The 22,438-nt window shown below is 40.2% G+C and overlaps 1 protein-coding gene across 5 annotated transcripts in view; it reads left to right on the top strand.

The window, feature by feature from the left end:
* ITGA8 (integrin subunit alpha 8) overlaps positions 1-22,438 on the top strand; it is a 179,736-nt gene that overhangs the window by 9,495 nt on the left and 147,803 nt on the right. For all 5 annotated transcript variants that reach the window (XM_033852479.2, XM_073801692.1, XM_073801693.1 and 2 more), the window contains exons 3-4: positions 16,738-16,838; positions 19,619-19,742. In XM_033852479.2, the coding sequence (XP_033708370.1) occupies positions 16,738-16,838; positions 19,619-19,742 (225 nt within the window). The remainder of the gene's footprint in view (positions 1-16,737; positions 16,839-19,618; positions 19,743-22,438) is intronic.

The raw sequence follows: 22,438 nt of genomic DNA, 5'->3' as shown, positions 1-22,438 counted from the left end.
ATTTGCCCACGTGCCTCTGGCATAAGCCACCCCCACCTCCTACCACATGGTTTCCATAATACGTCATGGCACAGCTCACCTCTCAGCATCTATTAGGTACACCCGTGTCCCCACTCACCCTGAGCCCATGTCCTGGTGCCTCTCTCTTAACCACCCAGAACATCTTATTTTCCAGGAACGATTTTCTGGTATTTTTCTGGCTTCTCTCTTCCTACAATTCCCAGTGGAAAATATGTTTCAAAAATTAATTCTAAAGTTGCTGCAGATCCTTTTTTAGAAGAAAGGGGGCATAACACTAAAAAATAACATTTTCAAACATCCTACATATGGATGTGTCTCATGTAAATGATGGTATAAATCACACAATTGGGTATTATAGAACCATAAAAAAATGAAGCCTACCAAGAATCAGGATTAAAATGGGGAAATGCTTTTGTTTTAATATTAAGTGAGGACTTCCCTGGTGGCACAGTGGTTAAAAAATCCACCTGCCAATGCAGGGGACATGGGTTCGAGCCCTGGTCTGGGAAGATCCCACATGCCGCCAAGCAACTAAGCCCGTGAGCCACAACTACTGAGCCTACACTCTAGAGCCCACAAGCCACAACTACTGAGCCCGTGTGCCACAACTAATGAAGCCCACACACCTAGAGCCTGTGCTCTGCAACAAGAGAAGCCACCGCAATGAGAAGCCCACGCACCGCAACAAAGAGTAGCCCCCACTCGCTGCAACTAGAGAAAGCCCACGCGCAACAAAGACCCAATGCAGCTAACAATAAATAAATTTATTTAAAAAAAACTAAGTGAAAAACATAAAATTCAAAATTGTGTCTACAACTTGTAGAAGAGTACAAGAGGAGATATGCAATGAGAGGCTATCAGGAAATGTAATTAAAACTGTTTTTTTTTTCTTCTTTTTCTAGTGCATTTATTACTTATTTGTAAAAACCATGAACAGGTATTTATTTATGATCAGGAAAAATAAAGATAAAATGAGACATGCAAAAATTTCTAAATGAAATTATTGAGTTCACGGAAGTGTTATGGAGATTAACAATGGAAAACCACAATTCAGGTTCTGTATTGACTGAAAGCAATCTTAGTTGCTTCCTCTTTTGTCTTGAGTGTAGGTGGTAGAGTAGTTTAGAAATGTACTTATTTACGCATAGGTGTTTATGCTTCAAAATACTGAAGACCAAGGGTGTTTTCAATGACAGTTATATGTGTAAAAATAAGAAGGTGCAGTGTATCTCCTGTTTTCATTCTAGATTGCTCCTACCTACATCAATAGAAACATAGGCTTGGTGGTCTGACCTGACAGTTTCTAGAGCCTTTTAGAATAAGAGAGCTGTTTGTGGAGGCAAACTGCCTTACTGAGTCCACCAAATTAAAGGCTGATTTCATCCAGAAACGCCCTCATAGACATATCCAGAAATAATGTTTAGTCAAATATCCAGGCATCTCATGATCCAGTCAGGTTAACACACAAAATTAACCATCACATCTTCTTTGAGACTTACAATATATAGTCTCCTTGAAAAGGCACTGAGAATTCATGAACGAAAGAAACCCGTTGGACCCACAGGATAGAATATTTTTTGACAGTCATTTCTCCTCACGTTTCTTAAGCCAAAGAATGCCCAGGGATTACTGTAGTATCAAATAACCCCAAATCTCTGGCTTAAACCAACAAGGTTTATTGCTTTTTCACACTATCTGGTTAATATGAACTGGAGAGGAGCCTCTGCTTATTCAAGTGACCCAAAGACCCCTGCTGATGGAGATTCCTTATTGACACATGCTTTCAAGGTCACTCTAACTGGGAAGGCATGTGGCAAATTGCACATCGTCTATTAAAACTTCTGCCAGGAATTGACATTTACTACTTCCCCTCACATTTGGTAGACCAAAGCATGCCTAGGAGGTTGGCCAGGCCAACTTATTTGAATATCTAACCCTTTGTGGTAGACTGGTGTATTTACACACACCTATCAAAACTGTTTATGCACAACCTTTAAAAGAATACTAGAAAGGAAATGCAATAGAAGAGGTTGTCTTTGCAAATGCGATGAAAACAGGTTTTTCTTCTATTTCTAATGGACATATTTTTCAGGACCTTTTTGGGGGGGACCTGAAATAACATAGTTCTTTGGGGCTACGGTCCCAATCCCCACATGTATGGTAAGAAGCAGACACATGGCAAGGAAACGAAGGTGTTTCTATCAACAGATGTGAAGATATGGGTGAAACTCATACTGACAATCAGTTCTCAACTTGTTCCACCTGGCCTCCATTCTTTGGCACAGATATTGTCTGGGAGGACTGAGTACCCTTCATCCTTTAAGTCAGGCTCCTTGGGTGACATGTTATTAAATCATAATGTCTTTTCCCTTCAAAGCATCCTTTGGTTAACTTTAACTCATTTTTACTTACAAAATGCAGTTGACCCTTGAATAACAGGGATTTGAACTGTGCCAATCCATTTATAGGAGGATTTTATTTCAATAAATATTACATTATTAAAGGATCCTTGGATGGTTGAGTCTGCAGATGCAGACTGTAGAACTTGAGCACCTGACACTTTTGGTATCCTTGGTGAGTCCTGGAACCAATCCCCAGCATTGTTCAAGGGTCAACTATTTTCTCTTGAGGAACAGTGGACTTGAAAATAAAGCTTAGAGTTAGCAAACAGTAAAATCAAATTTCAGGGACAAGAGGAGCGTTAGTAACTTTCTTCAAGCAGGTGCTGTCCTTGACCCTGGAATTATGGCCATGAACTTACCCTTGTGGGATTTATAGTGAATAGCCAGTGGCAAGTTGAGAAAAAGTAAGGTAAGGCTAAGGAGACAGAGAGTGGGGTGTGTGTGTGTGTGTGTGTGTGTGTGTGTGTGTGCATGCACACGTGCACTTTCTTTTTTAGATTGGCTGGGGTATTATTTTCCTGTTGCTGCTGTAACAAATTACCACGTACTTCGTGGCTTTGAACAACACAAATTGATTATCATAGAGTTCTGGAGGCCAAGTCTAAAATAGGTCTCACTGGACTAAAATCAAGGTGTTGGCAGAGCTGCGCTCCTTCTGGAAGCTCTGGGGAAGAATCTGTTTTCTTGCTTTCTCCAGCTTCTGGAAGTTGCCCACATTCCCTGATTCATGGTCCTCCTCCATTTTGAAAGCCAGCAATGTTCGGCTGAGTCCTTCTCACACTGCCGTGTTTCTCGTTCTCGTTTTCTGCCTCCTTGTTTCACATGAAAGGATCTGTGTTATTACTTTGGGCCCTCCAGATAATCCAGGGTAATCTCCCTATTTTAAGGTCACCTGATTAGCAACCTTAATTCCATCTGCAGCCTTAATTCTCCTTTGTCGTGCAACCTAACATAGTCGGGTTTGGGGCATTAAGATGGAGACATCTTGGGGGCTATGATTTTGCTTACCGGAGGTGGTCAGAGAAAGTTTCACTGAGGAGGTGATGTTTGAGCACGGGCCTAAATTAGGTGAGGGAAGGAACCATGTGGTATGGGGCAGGGGGAATGTTCTACGTTGCAGGAGAGTCAATGTTAAGTCCGGAGAGGATAGTGTTCTTGGGAAATGGAGAAAGGTCACTGGGTTAAAGAGAAGTAAGTCAAGAAAAGAATGATAGAAAATGAGGCCCGAGAACCAGGTCTAGGCAAGATTATATAGCACCTTAAAAGCCAGAGATAGGACTTTGGATTTTATTCTAAGAGCGATGGGCAGCCAATGGTGGTTTTGAGTAGACAAGTAACAGAATTTGAATTATGTTTTTAAAAGGATCGGTTTAATAGCGTGTAGGCAACCAAGAGCGGAAGCAAGGGGATGGGGTAAGAGACAGACCCATCGTCTGGTGGTAGAAAAGTGCAGCTTGGGTTGAATGATAGCACTTAGGGTTGAGAAATGGTTGGATTTGGGATTTATTTGAAAGTGCAGTTGGCAGAATTTTCTTTATGGATCAGATGAAGGGTACAGAAGGAGAAAAATCTGATCTGAGTAACTGGAGGAATGGGACTGAGACACGAAACAGCGGGGAAGGAGCAAATCTTAGAGAAAATATCCAGTTGAGTCCAGACACGAGAAACTGGAGATGCTTATTAGACATCCAAGTGATGTCAAGCGAGCAGTTAGATAAATAAACCCACGGTTCAGGCAAGAGGTTTGGAGATTTAAATGTGGAAGTTGTAAGTATGTAGATGATATTTAAGGCCATGACTTAGGGAGATGGTGGGAATGAAGACAAGAAGTGAGGAGAAGCGAAGTGAAGCAAAGAGAAGAGAGGAGGGGAGGGGAGGGGAAAGGTCAAGGTTGAGACAGAGTCCTGGAGTCCCTGACATTTAAAGAAAAATTAGAGAATTCAGGAGGATGTGTAAACAATGATAAGAAGGAGTGGCCGGTTAGACAAAGGAGGTCAAGAAGCCAGTGAAGCAATTCGTGTGCATTGGAGTGAACCTGGAACATCTGATTTGGTCACAGAAAGTGACTGACGGCTGATAAAAGTAGTTGCAGGGGCATGAGTGTCAGGAGAGAATGGGAGAAGACCAACAGGAGACAGCAAGTCTGTAGAGCCATTTTTTCCCAAGGAGTTCCACCCTAAATGTAATCATCAAGAAGACGTGATAGCGTGTTTGTAATCTAATAGGAATCGTCCGGTCGGTAGGGAAATGATGACGTTGATTAAAGGAGGAGAAGGATGTGCAGAAACAGATTCCTGAGTAGATGAAAAGGGCTGGGTGGGACTTTACACAGATGGAGGGATTGGCCTTGGAGGAGCACAAAGATGGCCCATCCTTAGAGAGCAGAGAAAGCAGAGCGAGAGTGGGTTTGTGGGTTTGGCAATAGAAGGAAGAAAACGATCTTCTTTCATTTCATCTATTTTTCAGTGACATAAAAAGCAAGATTATCAGCTGAGAGTGAGGAAGTAGACGGAGAAGGTTGAGATAAGGAGAAAATGTAAATAGTAACAGTGAAATGGCAGAATGCATTAAGCAACAAAGTGCACAGGGACTGCCTGGTAAATCCTATTTAAAATCTGAATTTACTGGGGGAAGGAATACATTTTGCCTCTGCTCAACCTATAGTATGGTCCTACTTGTTTGGGGTGGAGTTTAAGATTTCCCAGACGATAATCCCATCTTGGGTATTAATCTCCCATAAGTATACATTGCAGAAACAGAAGGTTTGAATGCTGAAGTTCCTGTTTTGTGTAATGTTGGGAACGGTGATTTTGTTTTAAAACCACAAAATGAACCATTTTGTTAGATGATGGTTGGTTCCCTTTTTACCACATCTTCTGGCAACAGGGATGAGGTCCTGAGGAAAATACAAGCATACAACAGGAGCTTTTCAAGCGCTATTGGGAGGCAAGTTTATATAGCCTTCATCCTGAAACCCAATCATATCCTGTATTTAAAAGTATTGCTTTGAGGTCATAGTGAAGAGATTTATGTCGTTCAGTCTGCTTCCTGAGATTCCCATGCTGAGAGATTTTCATAACTTCTTGAAGCAAATACATTTTGGGGACCCGAACAGAGAAGCATGCTATTCTCTTCACAATTGGAAGGTGACATATAAGTTAAGAGTTCTCATTTCCCCAGCTATGTCAAAGGCCAAGATATTTGATCCCAGGTAATTATTCCAAGTATGAGAAAATCTAGAGATGAGAGAAAGTGTGAAAAATTCAAGGAGCTGAAAGAAAATCACTATGGTTGGGAATGGCATGAAATGACGATGCTGGCAAGATAAGGGTGGGATATGGCTGGTTTTAAGAATTTTGGCATTTTAGAAAGAACTCTAGTGTCAGGACGGAGAATGCATTTGAAGGTGACAAGCCTGGAGGAAGGGAAACCAGGTAGGGGACCACTGCAGCCACTGAGGCTAAAGAAATGGGAGTCACCCCAGGGAAGTGGCACAGGAATGGAGAGAAACAGCTGGACTTGAGAGAGATCTAGAAGGAGGCACCAGCAGGAATTGGTAACTGAGTGGCGATAGGAGGTGCGGTGCAGGGTTGGTGGTTGTCAGGGATGCATTCCAAGCTTCTGGCTTGGTTCATGGGGCTGCCATTCTACTAGGTATAAATAGTAAGCAAGACAGACGTACTCGCTGGGCTTGAAATGTTCAAGTCCCGTGGAAGAGAAGACGAGTGCCTGGCAGCCCTAACAGAGGGATAAGCGCTGTAACAGGAGAAAGTGAAAAAGGGTTTAGGTGTGCAAAAGAGGGCTCTTGTTCTTGACTGAAGGGGGAACTTTTTGTGTGGCTGGGAAAGCGTCTCGGAGGAGGCATCATTAAAGGTCAGAGGTGAAGGGTGAATGTGTGTGTGTGTGTACACACGCACACACGTGTCTCTCTCGAGGTGGGTGAGATGGGAAGGAAAACCATTCCAGCCAGTGTATGTGAGGTGGAGTGGGTTGTAGCAGGTGAGGTCAAAGTTGAGATCTCAGTCTCTACCACCCACCTGTAACCAGCTCTGCCCTGCAGATTTGCGTGTTTCCTACGAGGAGCCACAGAGTGTTGTGTCTGATCTGCCCCAGCTGGCTTCTCATCTCCCTTTGGAGAGGTGATTCTTTCATTTCTTGATATTTGCTCCTCTAGCTGCATCACGTAAATGAGAACGCTCACCCAAGAAATTACTTGCATCATACCAACAGAAGTCCATATGTATTCCTAGAGCAAACCTTACATATGGCCTCCGTCAAATTACATATGAAAAACATTTAAATGATTTTATATGATGTAGAAACAAATGTCTGAGGAACACTAGCTAGGCCCTATTGATTATTAAAAACAGGAAGTTGGAAACGTGGTCTCTATTCTCCAGAAGATGATATAGATGTGGAAATAACTGTAGCAGAAAACTGATATTCTCATCTAGATCAGGAAAACTATATAATAGGAAGATTGTAATACAATATTTACTAGTGCTATCCAAAACCCATATTTATGAACATTGTTACTAGAACTCTAAAAGCATACTTTCAGCTCATTTAACATTATTAGTTATTTAGTTATGTGTGGAACCAAACATTTAAATAGTGATATGAAAAATACAATTTAAAAGAAAAGCCTCATGATTTCCAGAAAAGAAATGTCTTAAACTAGAGGAATGAGCTAGAAGCCTCAAACTCTGAATGGCTGGATGGGTTTATAAAACAACAGTGAGTGTGTCCAGGGAGGGTGGATTCCAATGGCCTTTCACTTACTACTTTATACAATTTTTTATACAAGTTTTCTTACTTTATATTGTTTGAATTTTTAAAAACAATAATCTGAAAGAATTTCAATTTGAAAAGAAAGAGTTTGGGGCCTTACATTTTATTTTATCTTATTTCACTTCATTTTTTATTTCACCTGCATTTCTTTACTACATTTTCTCCCATATATTCTCCATGATTCTTTTTTTTAAAAAAACTTTAAAAAAATAATTAATTAATTTTTTTGCCTGCATTGGGTCTTCGTTGATGCAGGTGGGCTTTCTCCAGTTGTAGCGAGCAGGGGCTACTCTTTGTTGCGGTGCACAGGCTTCTCATTGCGGTGACTTCTCTTGTTGCGGAGCATGGGCTCTAGGCGCGTGGGCTTCAGTAGTTGTGGCATGTGGGCTCAGTAGTTGTGGCACACGAGCTTACTTGCTCCGTGGCATGTGGGATCTTCCCGGACCAGGGCTCGAACCTCTGTCCCCCGCACTGGCTGGTGGATTCCTAACCACTGCGCCACCACCGGGGAAGTCCCTCCGTGATTCTTAACCATGTGTGAATGGCTATTTGTCAAGCATGGCCCTACATTTTAAAGCAGCTTTTAAGAAAGTGATTTGGATTAGTTGACAAAAAAGGAGGAGTGGAATTTTGCAAGAGAAGCTTCATGTACAAAGTCTGGGAGTTAAGACTCAATAGGGAACAGAGAGGAAGCTGCCTGAATGGAAGGGAACGCCGTATCTGGAGATCAGGTGTGGGGTCTGGGACCTACATGGTGGAGGGCGGGATAGTTAGATCTGATCTACTAGGTAATGGCAAGAAAACGAGTATGCCCGTGTGTGTTTGTGTTTGTGTTCGTGTACATGCACACCTTTGTATACAGTATACATATATGATATAAATAATAAATCTCAGTTATAATAGAATGTTTATTTAATCAGAATAACATATTTCTGTCCACAATGGATGAATGAATAAAGAAGATATAGATATCTTATATACATGCGTATATATATACATGCACACACAATGGACTATTACTCAGCCATTAAAAAGGAGGAACCCCTGCCATTGGCATGAATGGACCTTGAGAGTATTATGCTAAGTGAAATAAGTCAGACAGAGGAAGATAAATACTGTATGATCTCACTCATGTATGGAATCTAAAGAAGAAAAAAACATCTCATAGAAAAAGAGATCAGACTTATGGTTATACCAGAGCTGGGGGATGGGGAGAAGGGAGTCAAAAGGTAAAAACTTCCAGCTATTAGATAAATAAGTACTAGGGATGTAATATACACCATGATGACTATAGTTAACGTATATAAAATAATGCATGTATACACATAAACACACACACACACACACATATATGTACAGTATATATGAAAGTTGTTAAGAGACTCGATCCTAAGAGTTCTCATCATCAGGAACACATTTTTTCTTTTTGTGTGTGTGTGTCTATGTGAGATGATAGGTATTAACTTAACTTACTCTGGTGACCATTTCACAATATATGTAAGTCAAATCATTATGCTGTGCACTTTAAACTTACACTGTGCTGTATGTCAATTACATCTCAGTATAACTGGGGGAAAAAAGAGTAACACGTTTTTTGAACGTTACATGAAAAAATGAATTAGTGTGATATTTCCTTAAACACTTGAAAATTCCCAGTAAGATGATCAAGAGTATGAAGGCTACAGAGGTATTCTTTCATGGATTTTAATTGTGGTTTTGGAATATTGGGAGGCATACATTTGGAAGTTTAATTTTCTAGGACATAAAAATTGACCCAGATTCTTTTCTTGGATTTGTTTCTTTTAGACAAGGAGTTCTCTGGCTACCGATATTTTATTTTACATTTTACATAGGAGTATTCCTTGTTCTCAGATACACAGTTTCAATTTGAATGAAACACTTACAGCATCCACTGATAAAGGAAAAGATTATAAATAAACATTTAAAGATTTCCTTTCCCCTTTTCCTGATTAAAAATGTCTGGACAGCTCCTGCGACAGCTTTAAAAAAATCACTAGGGTGAAGCACTTGAAGTAATGACTGAAGATTACAGGGAAACTTACTGTTTTCCAGGACAAGGCTGAGGACTTTATAGTTTTTCAGAAACCACCCCACCTGCCAAAATGTCTGCTGCACCTGTGTCAATCTCAGCTCTTCTCTCTCACCCATGGTGATCTACCCTCACTTCTTGTAATTCCTCCCATTCTACTCAGTGAAAAGATTATAAAACTCTGCTTGTAGCCCATATGTGCACCATATTCTACATTCCCTCACTCACTCCTGCTCAGAAATGAATATTCCCGTGAAAAAGCAGAATGTTAGTAGGTTTGCCACCCACTGATTGCCCAGAGACCAAAGCTACCAATTAAGAGAGATGGCTGCAAAGCCCAGAAATGTCGGACAGGCCAAATCAATTTTATTGCTACCACCCATCTAGATTTCTCAGGTTGACCTACAGATGTCTTGATTTTATCTCTAGGTTTTCTTTTTTCAGCTCATAGACGTAATAACATTCACTGTAAAAACTCAAACAACACAGAAATATATACAATTAAAGTATAAAAAGCCACTACAGCAGGTACACTCCCTGCCTTCGAGAGAACCGTCACAAACAGTTTAGTGTCTATATGTTCACACACCCATACACAGAACATTTTGAATTTAAAGGATCATACTGAACAATATCCTAGACAAGCTTCTGAATGAATAGATGGGAGTTTGGTCATTCATTCAACAAACTCTTACAGAGGACTCACTATGTGTCAGGCATTGTTCTAGAAGTGGGGAACACAGCAGTGAAGCAGAGAACGTCCCTGTTCATGGGATTCATGTATATTTGGAAGGGAATGGATAGTCAGTAAACAGGCAAACTAAGAAATAAGATCATCTCAATTAATGGTAAGTGCTATGAAGAAAAGTCTAAAGGGTAACGGGAGAGAATGACTTAGGGTAGGGTGAACTAGCTGCTCAGGGAAGGGGGTCTCAGAGGAAGTGGCATTTGAGCTAAACCCTGAGTGACAGGAAGGAGGGAGCCATGCAGAAAACTGTGGGAAGAGTATATGCAATGAGGAGACAGAAAAGGCTGGGCGTGTTCAAGAAGGGCGGTGTAGGGACTTTCCTGGCCGTCCAGCGGTTAAGACTTCGCCTTCCAATGCATGGAGTGTGGCTTTAATCCGTGGTTGGGGAGCGAAGATCCCACATGCCTCAGGGCCGAAAAAGCAAAACATAAAACAGAAGCAATATTGTAACAAATTCAATAAAGACTTAAAAAAAAAGAAAAAAGAAAGGTGGTTGTCTGAAGCTTAATGAGCTGGGAAAGCAGGAGGAGATGGTAGGGGCCAGATCATGCTGGGCCCTTCCAGTCGCATCAGGAGGTACCAGTGCAGAGGTGGAATGACAACTCTCCAAGGAACAAGGAAAAAGACGGATTGTTCAGTAAGTGGTGTTGAGACGACTGGCCTTTCGTATTGAAAATAAGTAAGACGCCCACGGCACGTCCAATATAAAAACATTCCAGATGGACGACAATACTCATAAAGTTAAAAGACTAGCAAAAATTGGAAGGTGATACTGACAACATATATGTGGGGGAAAGAATCAGTACTCAGGGGCTTCCCTGGTGGAGCAGTGGTTGAGGGTCCGCCTGCCGATGCGGGGGACATGGGTTCGTGCCCCGGTCGGGGAAGATCCCACATGCTGCGGAGCGGCTGGGCCCGTGAGCCATGGCCGCTGAGCCTGCGTGTCCAGAGCCTGTGCTCCGCAACGGGAGAGGCCACAGCAGTGAGAGGCCCATGTACCGCGGAAAAAAAAAAAAAAAAGGATTCAGAATATACGCTGAGTTCTTCTAATCAATAAGACTAATAACCAAACAAGGCAATGAACAAAGGAGATGAGCTAGCAATTCACAGAAGAAAAAAGTATATGGTCCATAAGCATAAAAAGATGACTGACTCTACTAATTATCAGGGAAATGCACATGAAAACAGAACCAAATGAAGGACCATTTCATAGTCGTCCAGGTTCGCAGAAATTTAACAGCTCTACGATGCCAAGAGCTGATGGTGTCTCTCTCGTGCCCTGTGAGTGTGCGTGGATGGGGCTACTTTGGAGGTGGATTGGCATAGCTGCCCAGCAATGTCATTTCTAGTCTGGTGCCAGAGAGAAACACTTCTCCATCTGCACATGAAGATGAGTGTAAGGGTACTCAGGGCACATGTTTGTTGTAGTAGAAAAACTGAGAAACCTAAATGTTCATGTGTAAATGGAATGGATAAATAAAATGCAGATGGCTATCTAATGAGATACAATACTTACAGGAGTTTAAAAGAATGAATTGGATCTATTATCTATCTATCTATCTAATTATCAAAACATAGGTTATTTCCCAAAAACATAAAATTGAATGTTAAACACAGTTACATGCTGTCCATACAGATAGTATAATACCACTTTTATTCAGTTAAAAAGAGCACACAGGGACTTCCCTGGTGGTGCAGTGGTTAAGAATCCTCCAGCCAATGCAGGAGACATGGGTTTGAGCCCTGGTGCAAGAAGATCCCACATGCTGCGGAGCAACTAAGGCCACGTGCCACACCTACCGAGCCTGCGCTCTACAGCCCACGAGCCACAACTACTGAGCCTGCGCGTCTAGAGCCCATGCTTCGCAACAAGAGGAGCCACCTCAGTGAGAAGCCCGCGCACCGCAACGAAGAGTAGCCCCCGCTCGCAGCAACTAGATTAAGCCCGCCCACAGCAACGAAGACCCAATGCAGCCAAAAATAAAATAAATAAAAAATAAATTAATTATAAAAAATTTTTAAAAAAAAGAACACACAAAGAATACTCAATAGTAAATCGTTGACAAAACTACAGCAAAATCTGACCCACCACCTGTTTGTGTATGCCTATAAGCTGAGAGTAGTTTTTATATTTTGCAATGATTGGAAATTTTTTTAAAGAATAATATTTAAATGATGCATGAAAATTATATGAAATTCAAATTTCATTGTCCATAAGTAAAGTTTTATTGGAACACAGCCAAGCCCATTTTAAAAAACATATTGTCTATGGCTGCTCTTGCTACAAGGGCAGAGATGAGTAGTTTCGACAGACCATAGAGAATGCAAAGCCTGAAATACTTATTATCAGTCCTTTATAGAAAATATCTGCAGACCTCTGTTCTATATTATTCATGGACATTATTTTTTACATGGCCGGGAGTATACACATCACGTTCATGACGGTGACCACCTATGGATGAGGAGGGGATGGAACTGGAGAGATAGATGTCGAAGGGTACTGTGATGTTCGCAAATGTGAAAACACTTAACAGTTGTCAGTTCTGCCTGGTGGGAATACGAGTGTTTGTTATATGAAGTCCTCGTACCTTTCTATACTTTTTCTTAAAGTCTCAGAAACGGTAAAACAGAAAAATATATTTTGTAGACAGTATTCTATATCAATGCATCTAAGTCTGTCGTATGTATTTTAACTTTTATTTTATATTGGAGTATAGCTGATTTACAATGTTGTGTTAGTTTCAGGTGTATAGCACAGTGATTCAGTTCTACATGTACATGTACCTATTCTTTTTCAAATTCTTTCCCCATTTAGGTTATTACAGAATATTGACCAGAGTTCCCTGTGCTATACAGTAGGTCCCTGTTGATTATTTCTTTCAAAGACAGCAGTGTATACATGTCAACCCCAAACTCCTAATATATGTTTTAATAGTTGAATAGTACTCTATTTTACAGATAACAGGAATTTGTTCTCAAATCCCTTATTTATGAACATTTAAGATGTTTCAGTTTTGCTATCACAACCAGGACAGCAAATATCTTCACACTGCATCTTAAAGCATTTGTGTAATTATTTCTATTGAACAAAATCCTAGAAGTTGAATTCCTTGTTCAAAAAAATGTACATTTAAAAATTTGATATATGTTGTAAATCGCCCTTCCAAAATGCTGCATTGAGCTATTATCTTGAAAACAGAGATTATTAATATTTTTTGCCAAACTGCTAGGTGACAAGTCTTAAGTCATTATGGTTTTAATTTGAGGTTCAGGATCTCTGCATGAATTTATGAGATAGTTGATTTCTTCTTCCCTGCAACGCCTGTTTAGGTCCTTAGAACTTTTTCTATTGAATTTTAGTCTTTTTCTCATTGCTTTGGGAACTCTTTTACGTATTAAATATACTGATTCTTCCCTTGAAAAAAATTCACCTGGATTATAGTTATTAACTTTGTTAATAGTCTTTCGGCACTTGGGAAGCTTTACATCACATGCAGTCACTATAAAACTTCTTCCTAGCTTTTGGCATAGTTTGGGATATGCCAAGGAGAGAATTGCTTTGGTAACTAATGGTCTCCACCATCTCCCAGAACCACTGGCCCTTCCAAGAATTCTCTGGGCTTGACAATGCACAGTGCCTTCCTTCTGTTCCAGAAGACGTGTGGTCCTATCCTAAATGCATTGCTCCATATCACGGGAGTTTGGTCAGGAAACAGAAACCACTTTGAGTATTATAATTAGGACTGAGAGGTTTATATGATTATTGGAAAGACTGGGTATGTGAAAGTTAGGAAGGTCACTGCCTGCAGATCAAGAAATCTGGAAGTTCAGGACTTGATCTCAGTGGCCTGAAGCACCAAAAAGGCATGACTGTCAAAGGATACTTGAGAGCTGCAGGAAGAACATCCCACCTGCAGCTACTGATGCCCCCATACATGCTTATAATTGCTGCCAGAAATTAATGGCTTCTCCATCTCCTCCTCTTTCCAGATCTCTCCATGAGCCTCTCATTCAACCAGAATCCTATTTGTAAGAGGGTCTGGAAAATGTAGGTTCCAGCTTCTCAGCCCTTTGCCATACCAAGGAGAGCTTAGAAGGACAGAAATTGTGCTGAGTTTTTACAGGAGGTTGTTTTCAGGAAAGATCAGGTCAAATCGAATCAAAAACATCCCCTGTGCATCAAAGGTTCATCGAGCAGCAGTGTGCATAGTACTAAGCCCTGTGTTGGGTTGTTTGGCATGAAAGAATCTTGTTCAGAAAAGGAAGGTGAGAAATTAGGGAAAGGTCACTTTCACAATCAACCCAAATATATGTTACTCATTTGAATTTTATGACATTGTAATATTAGATTTACATCAATGAATTTATAAAAATAATAAAACAGAATTTTTGTTTGTTTGTTTGTTTTTCGGTACGCGGGCCTCTCACTGCTGTGGCCTCTCCCGTTGCGGAGCACAGGCTCCGGATGCGCAGGCTGTGCGGCCATGGCTCACGGGCCCAGCCGCTCCGCGGCGTGTGGGATTTTCCCGGACCGGGGCACGAACCTGCGTCCCCTACATTGGGAGGCGGACTCTCAACCACTGCGCCACCAGGGAAGCCCAATAAAACAGAATTTTTAAAAGGTGACTTGGGAATTCCTTGGTGGTCCAGTGGTTAGGATGCTGCGCTTCCACTGCAGGGTCATGGGTTCGATCCCTGATTGGGGAACGAAGACCCCGCAAGCCATGTGGTGCGTCCAAAAAAAAAAAAAAAAAAAAGATGACTTGTCCACCTCAAAGGTCAAGGTAAGGAGGATACACCTAGATCACAACTCATTTCAGTAAAGAGAGACTTGGGACAGTGGGATTATTCTCTATTGTAATCCTTGGATTAGGGATGGAATTAGTGACGTCCGTTCATTTGTATTCTTGGTCTCAGAGAAATTTGTTGCTGGAAAATAACCCACAACTTACACTTTCAATCAAGTTATTACACAGTTCAACCTTATAATAGCAGAAAAGATGCCTTAGGCGCCACAAAGGTAGAGTCACATCATTTTCTCTAGCAGAGGAAGGCCAATTTGGAACACTGACTTGTGTGTCTGTGAGGTCCCTTCTAATTCTTGTACTTAGGTTGAGTTTCCAGGTTTCTAATTAAGAGATATTTTTAAAGGGTTGTATTGCTGCAAGATTCTGTAGTATGTTCTCAGCTTATAAAGCACTACCACATTACCTATGTGATCTTTATGACTTTGATCACCTGTGAAAGAGGAAAGGGGGAGGTATTTTCAGCCTAATTTTAGAGAAGAAATTAAAACTGCAGAAGATTAAATGAATTGCCCAAGATCACCCAGTGCATGGTGACAAGATCCTTTCTCTCTGAGGTCTACCATCTTCTTGCCTAGATGCAAACAGAAATGTTTATATTTTCATTTTTATGCTCTAATCTGTAAGATGCTCCAGTTCTTTGCCAGTTGTGTGCATTCTGGGTGAGGATTTCCAGAACTTGTTTTTTCTTTTTTAAAAGTCCAGAAACATCAAAAGCATAAGATTTTAAAGAAGGAAATCTGTAATTTTCTACTAACATATCAAAGCGTAAATTTTAGGTTAAGACCTAAGTATATATAATTTATTCTTTCTTGAAAAGTCTGTAATCATATGTAAACTCAAGTGAATATTAATTGCGTGTATATTTTGGCCTCCCTTAATAGAAGTTAAAAGTTCATTTGTAATGCATTTATTATAGAGTCAAGGAGGAAAAACAAAATGCATACCAAAGAGAACACATAGAAATAAGTTGCCCTCGTACAAATGTCTTTTGAAATTCATTAGCTGTTACTGATGAAGTTCAGTTAGAACCATGCGGTTAGAACCACATGGGAAATATGTCGATTGGGAATCAGGAGTGAAAGAAAAGATATCTGCTTTTTATTAAGACCTGAAGTGTGTCGTAATTGGGTTGAATTTCTACCCAGATGGTCCCCCTCATGCTGACATCTGCAAAGTGTGGATAAAACCGTGTTGAGGTGTTATTTTCTGTGACTGCGTGGACACATGTTACCCAGTTAAAAACCAGGAACTTGAGTCCTTCAAGCAGACTCCTGCTAAACCATGCTGAGAAAGCTATGCTTCCTGGAGCATGGAGGTTCCAAGTAGTTTCACTATCAGAGAAGATTTGGAATTCCTTAGAGCAGTTATAAATGTTTGGTCTTCCATCTGGCAAATCTATGACAAAAGTGTAGATTAAAGACTGTCAGAGTCTACATCAAGTTTACAGTACTTATCCATGAAAATGTAAGTCATTAAAAAAAATGTTTTTTTAGGGCTTCCCTGGTGGCGCAGTGGTTGGGAGTCCACCTGCCGATGCAGGGGCCACGGGTTCGTGCCCCGGTCCGGGAAGATCCCACATGCCACGGAGTGGCTGGGCCCGTGAGCCATGGCCGCTGAGCCTGCATGTCTGGAGCCTGTGCTCCGCAACGGGAGAGGCCACAACAGTGAGAGGCCCGCGTACTGCCAAAAAAAAAAATGCTTTTTTAAAGTTAAGTTGTGAAATGTCATGAGCCAAGTATGTATTTTCATTTGATTGGTATATTTCTAAGTGAGAAGTCTAGCTTAGACTTAGTCAAAAAGAACCCCCCATGTGTATGTCATTTTAAAAAATGTTTTTAATGGGTAAATTTATTATCACATATTTTAGCTGGCTGCCACGTTTTACAAATTATTAACAACCCATGTTCTCCCTGTCAGACAACAGAAAGATCAGAGTAAATGGAACCAAGGAACCTATAGAGTTTAAATCGAATCAGTGGTTTGGAGCGACTGTGAAAGCTCATAAGGGGAAAGTGGTGGTGAGTATCAGCTGCGTGCTGCGGGGCTGCTTTGCAATAACATGTACACTGCAATGTTTCACAACTCCTGTCTACCAAAATCCCTTCATGGAAGAATACATCGGATTTTCAAAGATGAGCTATCAGCATTCCCAAAAAAATTGAGTGCTTCAAATGAAAGAATCTATTTTAGTCCTTAAAGCTACAGGAAGTAAAGCTGGTTTTCCAGAAAATTGGTTAGATCTTTTCAAATATTTCAAAAACAAATAAGGAAGATAGAAAAATAAAAGCTAAATCCTAAAAAGGTAAATATTTCATTGCTTAAGATTGATTTAAAGGGCTGACTAAAGTTTGACCAGAGAAACAGGAGTACTACTGTTAGGATTCTTTAAAAGTTAATCTACTATGATGTCATTGATCCTCCTTAGAACTATCGGAAAGGTTTCTCTAAAAATATAACTACCAATGACATGGTTCTCCGAGTACACTGATACTTTTTAAAGTAAAAATTTCTCACTCACAGATAGAGATCTTTTGGCTTTAAAATGCTATGACTTTGTGATTCTCTTCTCTGTAGCTCCGAGTGATAACACATGTCTGGTTTACTCAGAAATAAATAACTGTATAAGTTGATCTGGAAACTTTTTTGTTATTGGGGGATTTTTTTTTTTTTACTATTGGCTCTAATTTCCTTACAAAATAAAGCAATAACTTTTGCTTTGGGGATTTGTTTAAAGGTGTTTGAATTATGATTTAATAAAAATAAGTATCTAAAGGAAATGCCTTGTTTTATTTGGTCTGTGGTTAACGCCCCACAGAAATTTTGACATAAAACAACTAATATATAAAACATAGATAGCCCTCCTTAGTGACAAATCCAGAATTTACAATAGGCTCTCTGTAGAACTGTATTTGCATTAATATAGTTCTCACATTCCAGGATTGGTAAAAACTTTTTAATCCTTTAGTGATTTACAATGTATGTGAATAGCTATTGAAAAGCTAATTCCATCTAATAACTATTTGGGGTTAAAAAATCTTTTGGTACTATATTGATTTTGATTAAGTCTTGAAAACTTATATTATTGTGCATTTATTCAATATTTGTAGAAATCTTCAGAATTATTGAACGTAAAATAACACACCGTGTTCATAATAAATATGCTTAACTTGAGGGCATGCTTGCACTTTCAAAATTATGTGGTAGGAAATAGGATAATATAAAGTACCTTTCAAGTTAATTTTTTCCTTGAGCACTGAAACTTAGCAGCGCAAAGAATTAAATTCTACGCTGTGTGACAATTCTTAGAACTTCAAATTGCTGTGAACAGAAGTATCGATTTTGAATATCCAGGTATCATGTGTGTTTGGGTCAAAGCCTGAATATTATCACATCATCATGTTTCACATCAGTGTGAAACTGAGCAGGTATAAAAAAGATAATTTTTTAGGGCTGATAGCAGACAAGCACTGGAAAGAATTTTCATGGCATTAAAGTGTTCTATGGTGATATGGAAGGTGATGCGAGTTGGCTTATACTGAACCACATAGGTAATGCTTTCCCTTCCAAACTCCTACTTTTCACCATGCCACCTTATGTTAAATGTCTTAACCACATAGTGCCTGAAATTAAGGGGACTTAGATGTGTTAGAGAGCTTTTCAGTATTGGCTAAGACCTCACAATACAGAGAGAGACAAAAACCCAAAAAACTTAAGTTATTTTAGTAAAGATAACTTATATTCTCAAGTAAGCAGGGTGCTACTTAGTAAAATTATCTAGAAGTCGTTACACATTGGACTGATTACCAAGGACATGTTTGGAATCATGAAAAGACTAAAATCAGGATCTGCCTCCTCTTTTTCTGGCATTGTTTTAAGTGTGATGTCATCAAATTAGGAGAGAGGCTAGTGGTTCCATATTCTAGAAGTCTCTAATTCTGCATCCTTAGAAATGAGTGGTTGAATATTCAGGTAAAACACAGTTACGTAGGATTTGAGCTAGCAAAACAGAAGTCAGAAAGGTGCCTGTGTTTTCTACCTGTTTATGTTTATTGCCTGTCTCGTTCCTAGCACAATTAATTATTTAACTTACTTAAAGAGGATTTCATATATCCTCTTTTATATTTCATGATCCAAGAATCATGTTTTTTTACCATTGTTTAAATTAATTTTTGTCTTGTCATGAATAAAAACTATCAAATGAAAAATAAACCCACTGTGATAAGGGGGCAGCAGTCCAAATGTAAGTCATTGTTTTAAAAAAATCGTCAGGTACACCCTCAGTGATAAACCAGAGGAAATCCACAAAACAGGTTGACAAACTTGTCTGCATCCTTTGATTTGAAAGTAGTTTTTCTTTAAGCAACAATTAAACCAAGAAAGGAACTAGTTCTCTTTCTAAGACATCACACTGATTCATTCGCTGTTTAAATGTTTATTTGCTTTTATGTAAGTCCAATTAAAAAAAAAAGAAAATATGAGTTCTTTGCCTTTAGTAAATATTTACTTTTGCTAGGCTACTTTGATTTGATTTAAAATCCTGTGGGGGAAAAATCTCATTCCTTTGTATATGCTTAATTTGTCCCAATTCTACGATGCATTAATGTTGAAATATTGGCTTTGCAAGTTTAATTAACTCTGACTACCGAGGTACTCATTAGCATACTGGAGGCCAATTAAGTCACTTAATAATTTAGCATTGTTTGTTACAAATTTAGGTCCATTCATCAACAAGTCAAATCAAAGCACTGTATGAGGAATCTGCATCAAAAAGAATTTTATTGTCTTTGATGTTTCCCAGGCCTGCGCTCCGCTATATCACTGGAGAACTCTTAAACCGACGCCAGAGAAGGACCCAGTTGGCACTTGCTATGTAGCGATTCAGAATTTCAGTGCGTATGCTGAGTACTCTCCTTGTCGGAACAGTAAGTTATTTTTATTCTTGGAACTGAAATTTAGCTCGAGCTTTTCTGCTATAGACAGTGCAGGTAACCCCAGAACACCATTGGTAAGGAAAAAGCAGTGGGGGTAAAGATGATGGATGGTCTTACAGGATGCCTAACTGTAATGTGAGGACCAAGACACGGAATTCTGCTGATCGTCTTCCGTGTTTTAGAAATTTTCTGTTTTTAGATATTCTGCAGTCAAATTGATTGGTTCCTTATTTTAGGCCTTAAACTCTCCATCTCTACTCAAAATTCACACTGCATTTGAAAAATGCTAACTGTCCGCTTGTTAACTGTAGGAATGGTGTTAATTAGCATGATTGGATCTAAGAGCACAGTGGATATGAGTTCTCCACCTAGCCTGTGTTCTCAGTGTTCTCACAGATCAAACCTGTGTCCCCTGCACTGGCAGGTGGATTCTTAAGCACTGCACCACCAGGGAAGTCCCTTAAATGGCTTTAAAAGAGGTGTTCCTGGGCTTTTCCTGGAGGTGCAGTGGTTAAGAATCCACCTGCCAGTGCAGGGGACAGGGGTTTGAGCCCTGATCTGGGAAGATCCCACATGCTGCGGAGCAACTAAGCCCGTGCGCCACAACTACTGAGCCTGCGCTCTAAAGCCTGCAAGCCACAACTACTGAGCCTGCATGCCGCAACTACTGAAGCCCGTGCACCTAGAGCCTGTGCTCTGCAACAAGAGAAGCCACCACAATGAGAAGCCCGTGCACTGCAACGAAGAGTAGTCCCTGCTCGTTGCAACTAGAGAAAGCACATGCACAGCAACAAGGACCCAACACAGCCAAAAAATAAATAAATAAATAAACTCATATAAATAAATAAAAGAGGTGTTCCTTATAGGTAATAAGACTCAGTTATGCATTCATTCGACACGTGTTTTTTGAACACACTGAGGACTAATTATTCTATGTTTAGGGAATAAAGCACAGGACAAGAAAAAGCAAACCCCTGTCTTCAATAAGCATATTCTAGGGCGGGAGAGAGACAACATATGCGTAAATATATAAGTTCAGATCCAGCAATTCCACTTCTGGGTATTTATCTAAAAGAACTGAAATCACTATCTTGAAAAGATATCGGCACCCCCATGTTCATTGCAGCACAATTTACAATAACCAAGTCATGGAAAAACCAAAGGATCCATCAATGGATAAGTGGATAAAGGAAATATGGACTAGATAGAGATATGGATATATACACAATGGAATATTATTTAGCCATAAAAAAGAATGAAGTCTTGCCATTTATGACAACATGGATGGATCTTAGGGTATTATGCTAAATGGAGTAAGTCACACAAAGAAAAATACTCTGTATGATCTCACTTATATGCAAAATCTTAAAAAAAACCAAACTCACACAAACTCACAGAAAAAGAGTACAGATTGGTGGTTGCCAGTGGTGGGGTGTGTGGGTTAAACGGGTGAAGGTGGTCAAAACGTACAAGCTTCCAGTTATAAGATAAATCCTGGGGATGTAATGTACAGCATGGTGACTCTAGTTAGTAATACAATATTGTATAGTTGAACGTTGCTGTGAGAGTAGATCTTAAGAGCTTTAAAAAGATTGTAACGGGGCTTCCGTGGTGGCGCAGTGGATAAGAATCCGCCTGCCAATGCAGGAGACACGGGTTCGAGCCCTGGTCCGGGAAGATCCCACATGTCGCAGACCAACAAAGCCCGTGCGCCACAACTACTGAGCCTGCACCCTAGAACACGCAAGCCACAACTACTGAGCCCACGTGCCACAACTACTGAGCCTGCGCTCTAGAGCCCGTGAGCCACAACTAGTGAAGCCCGTGCACCTAGAGCCGGTGCTCTGCCACAAGAGAAGCCACCGCAATGAGAAGCCCACGCACCACAACAAAGAATAGCCCCCGCTCGCCGCAACTAGACAAAGCCTGCGCGTAGCAATGAAGACCCAACATAGCCAAAAGAAAAAAAGATTGTAACGATGTGTGGTGACAGATGTTAACTACATTTACTGTAGTAATTATTTCACAGTATATACATAAATCAAATTGTGTTGTACACCTTGGACTAATATGTCAATTACATCTCAACAACAAAATTTGTTTAAATAATAAATAAGTTTCTAATATAATGGCAGGTAGTGAAAAGTACTACAAAGAAAAACATAGCAAGGCAAAAGAGTAGGGAGCGACGTGCCTGCGTGGGGAGAGGAGCTGTTTCAGACAGGACGACGGGAAGGGCTTCTCTTAGCAGTTATTGGAGCAGGAAAGCAGGAGCTTCCCAAGCATGGCATCATCCATTAAGAGGGATATTCTGTGTCGTGTTCCACTCAAGGTCGTGCCGCTGAGTTCTGTAAGAGGTCCTTATTATTATGCTAAAGATAAAGGTCAGGGAATTCCCTGGCAGTCCACTAGTTAGGGCTCTACGCTTCCACTGCAGGGGGCACGGGTTCGATCCCTGGTTGGGGAACTGAGATCCCGCAAGCCATGTATCATGGCAAAAAAAAAAGTCAGGTAGAGCAATAAATAAATCCTGAATTTATTCATAAAATTTATGGTAGAGCAGAGATTCAAAACTGAACTTGTTTCATCAATTTTTACACCTATCCATATCACATTTCTTATGATTTGCTAGAGGTACCTCCCCACAGCAGTAAACTACTGTAGCTGAAATGAGGAGCCCGTCCTTC

This window comes from Tursiops truncatus, chromosome 2 (genome assembly GCF_011762595.2).
Source record: "Tursiops truncatus isolate mTurTru1 chromosome 2, mTurTru1.mat.Y, whole genome shotgun sequence".
Taxonomy (NCBI): domain Eukaryota; kingdom Metazoa; phylum Chordata; class Mammalia; order Artiodactyla; family Delphinidae; genus Tursiops; species Tursiops truncatus.
The sequence above is the reverse complement of the archived record's forward strand: the minus strand, read 5'-3'. Positions and strand labels throughout refer to the sequence as shown.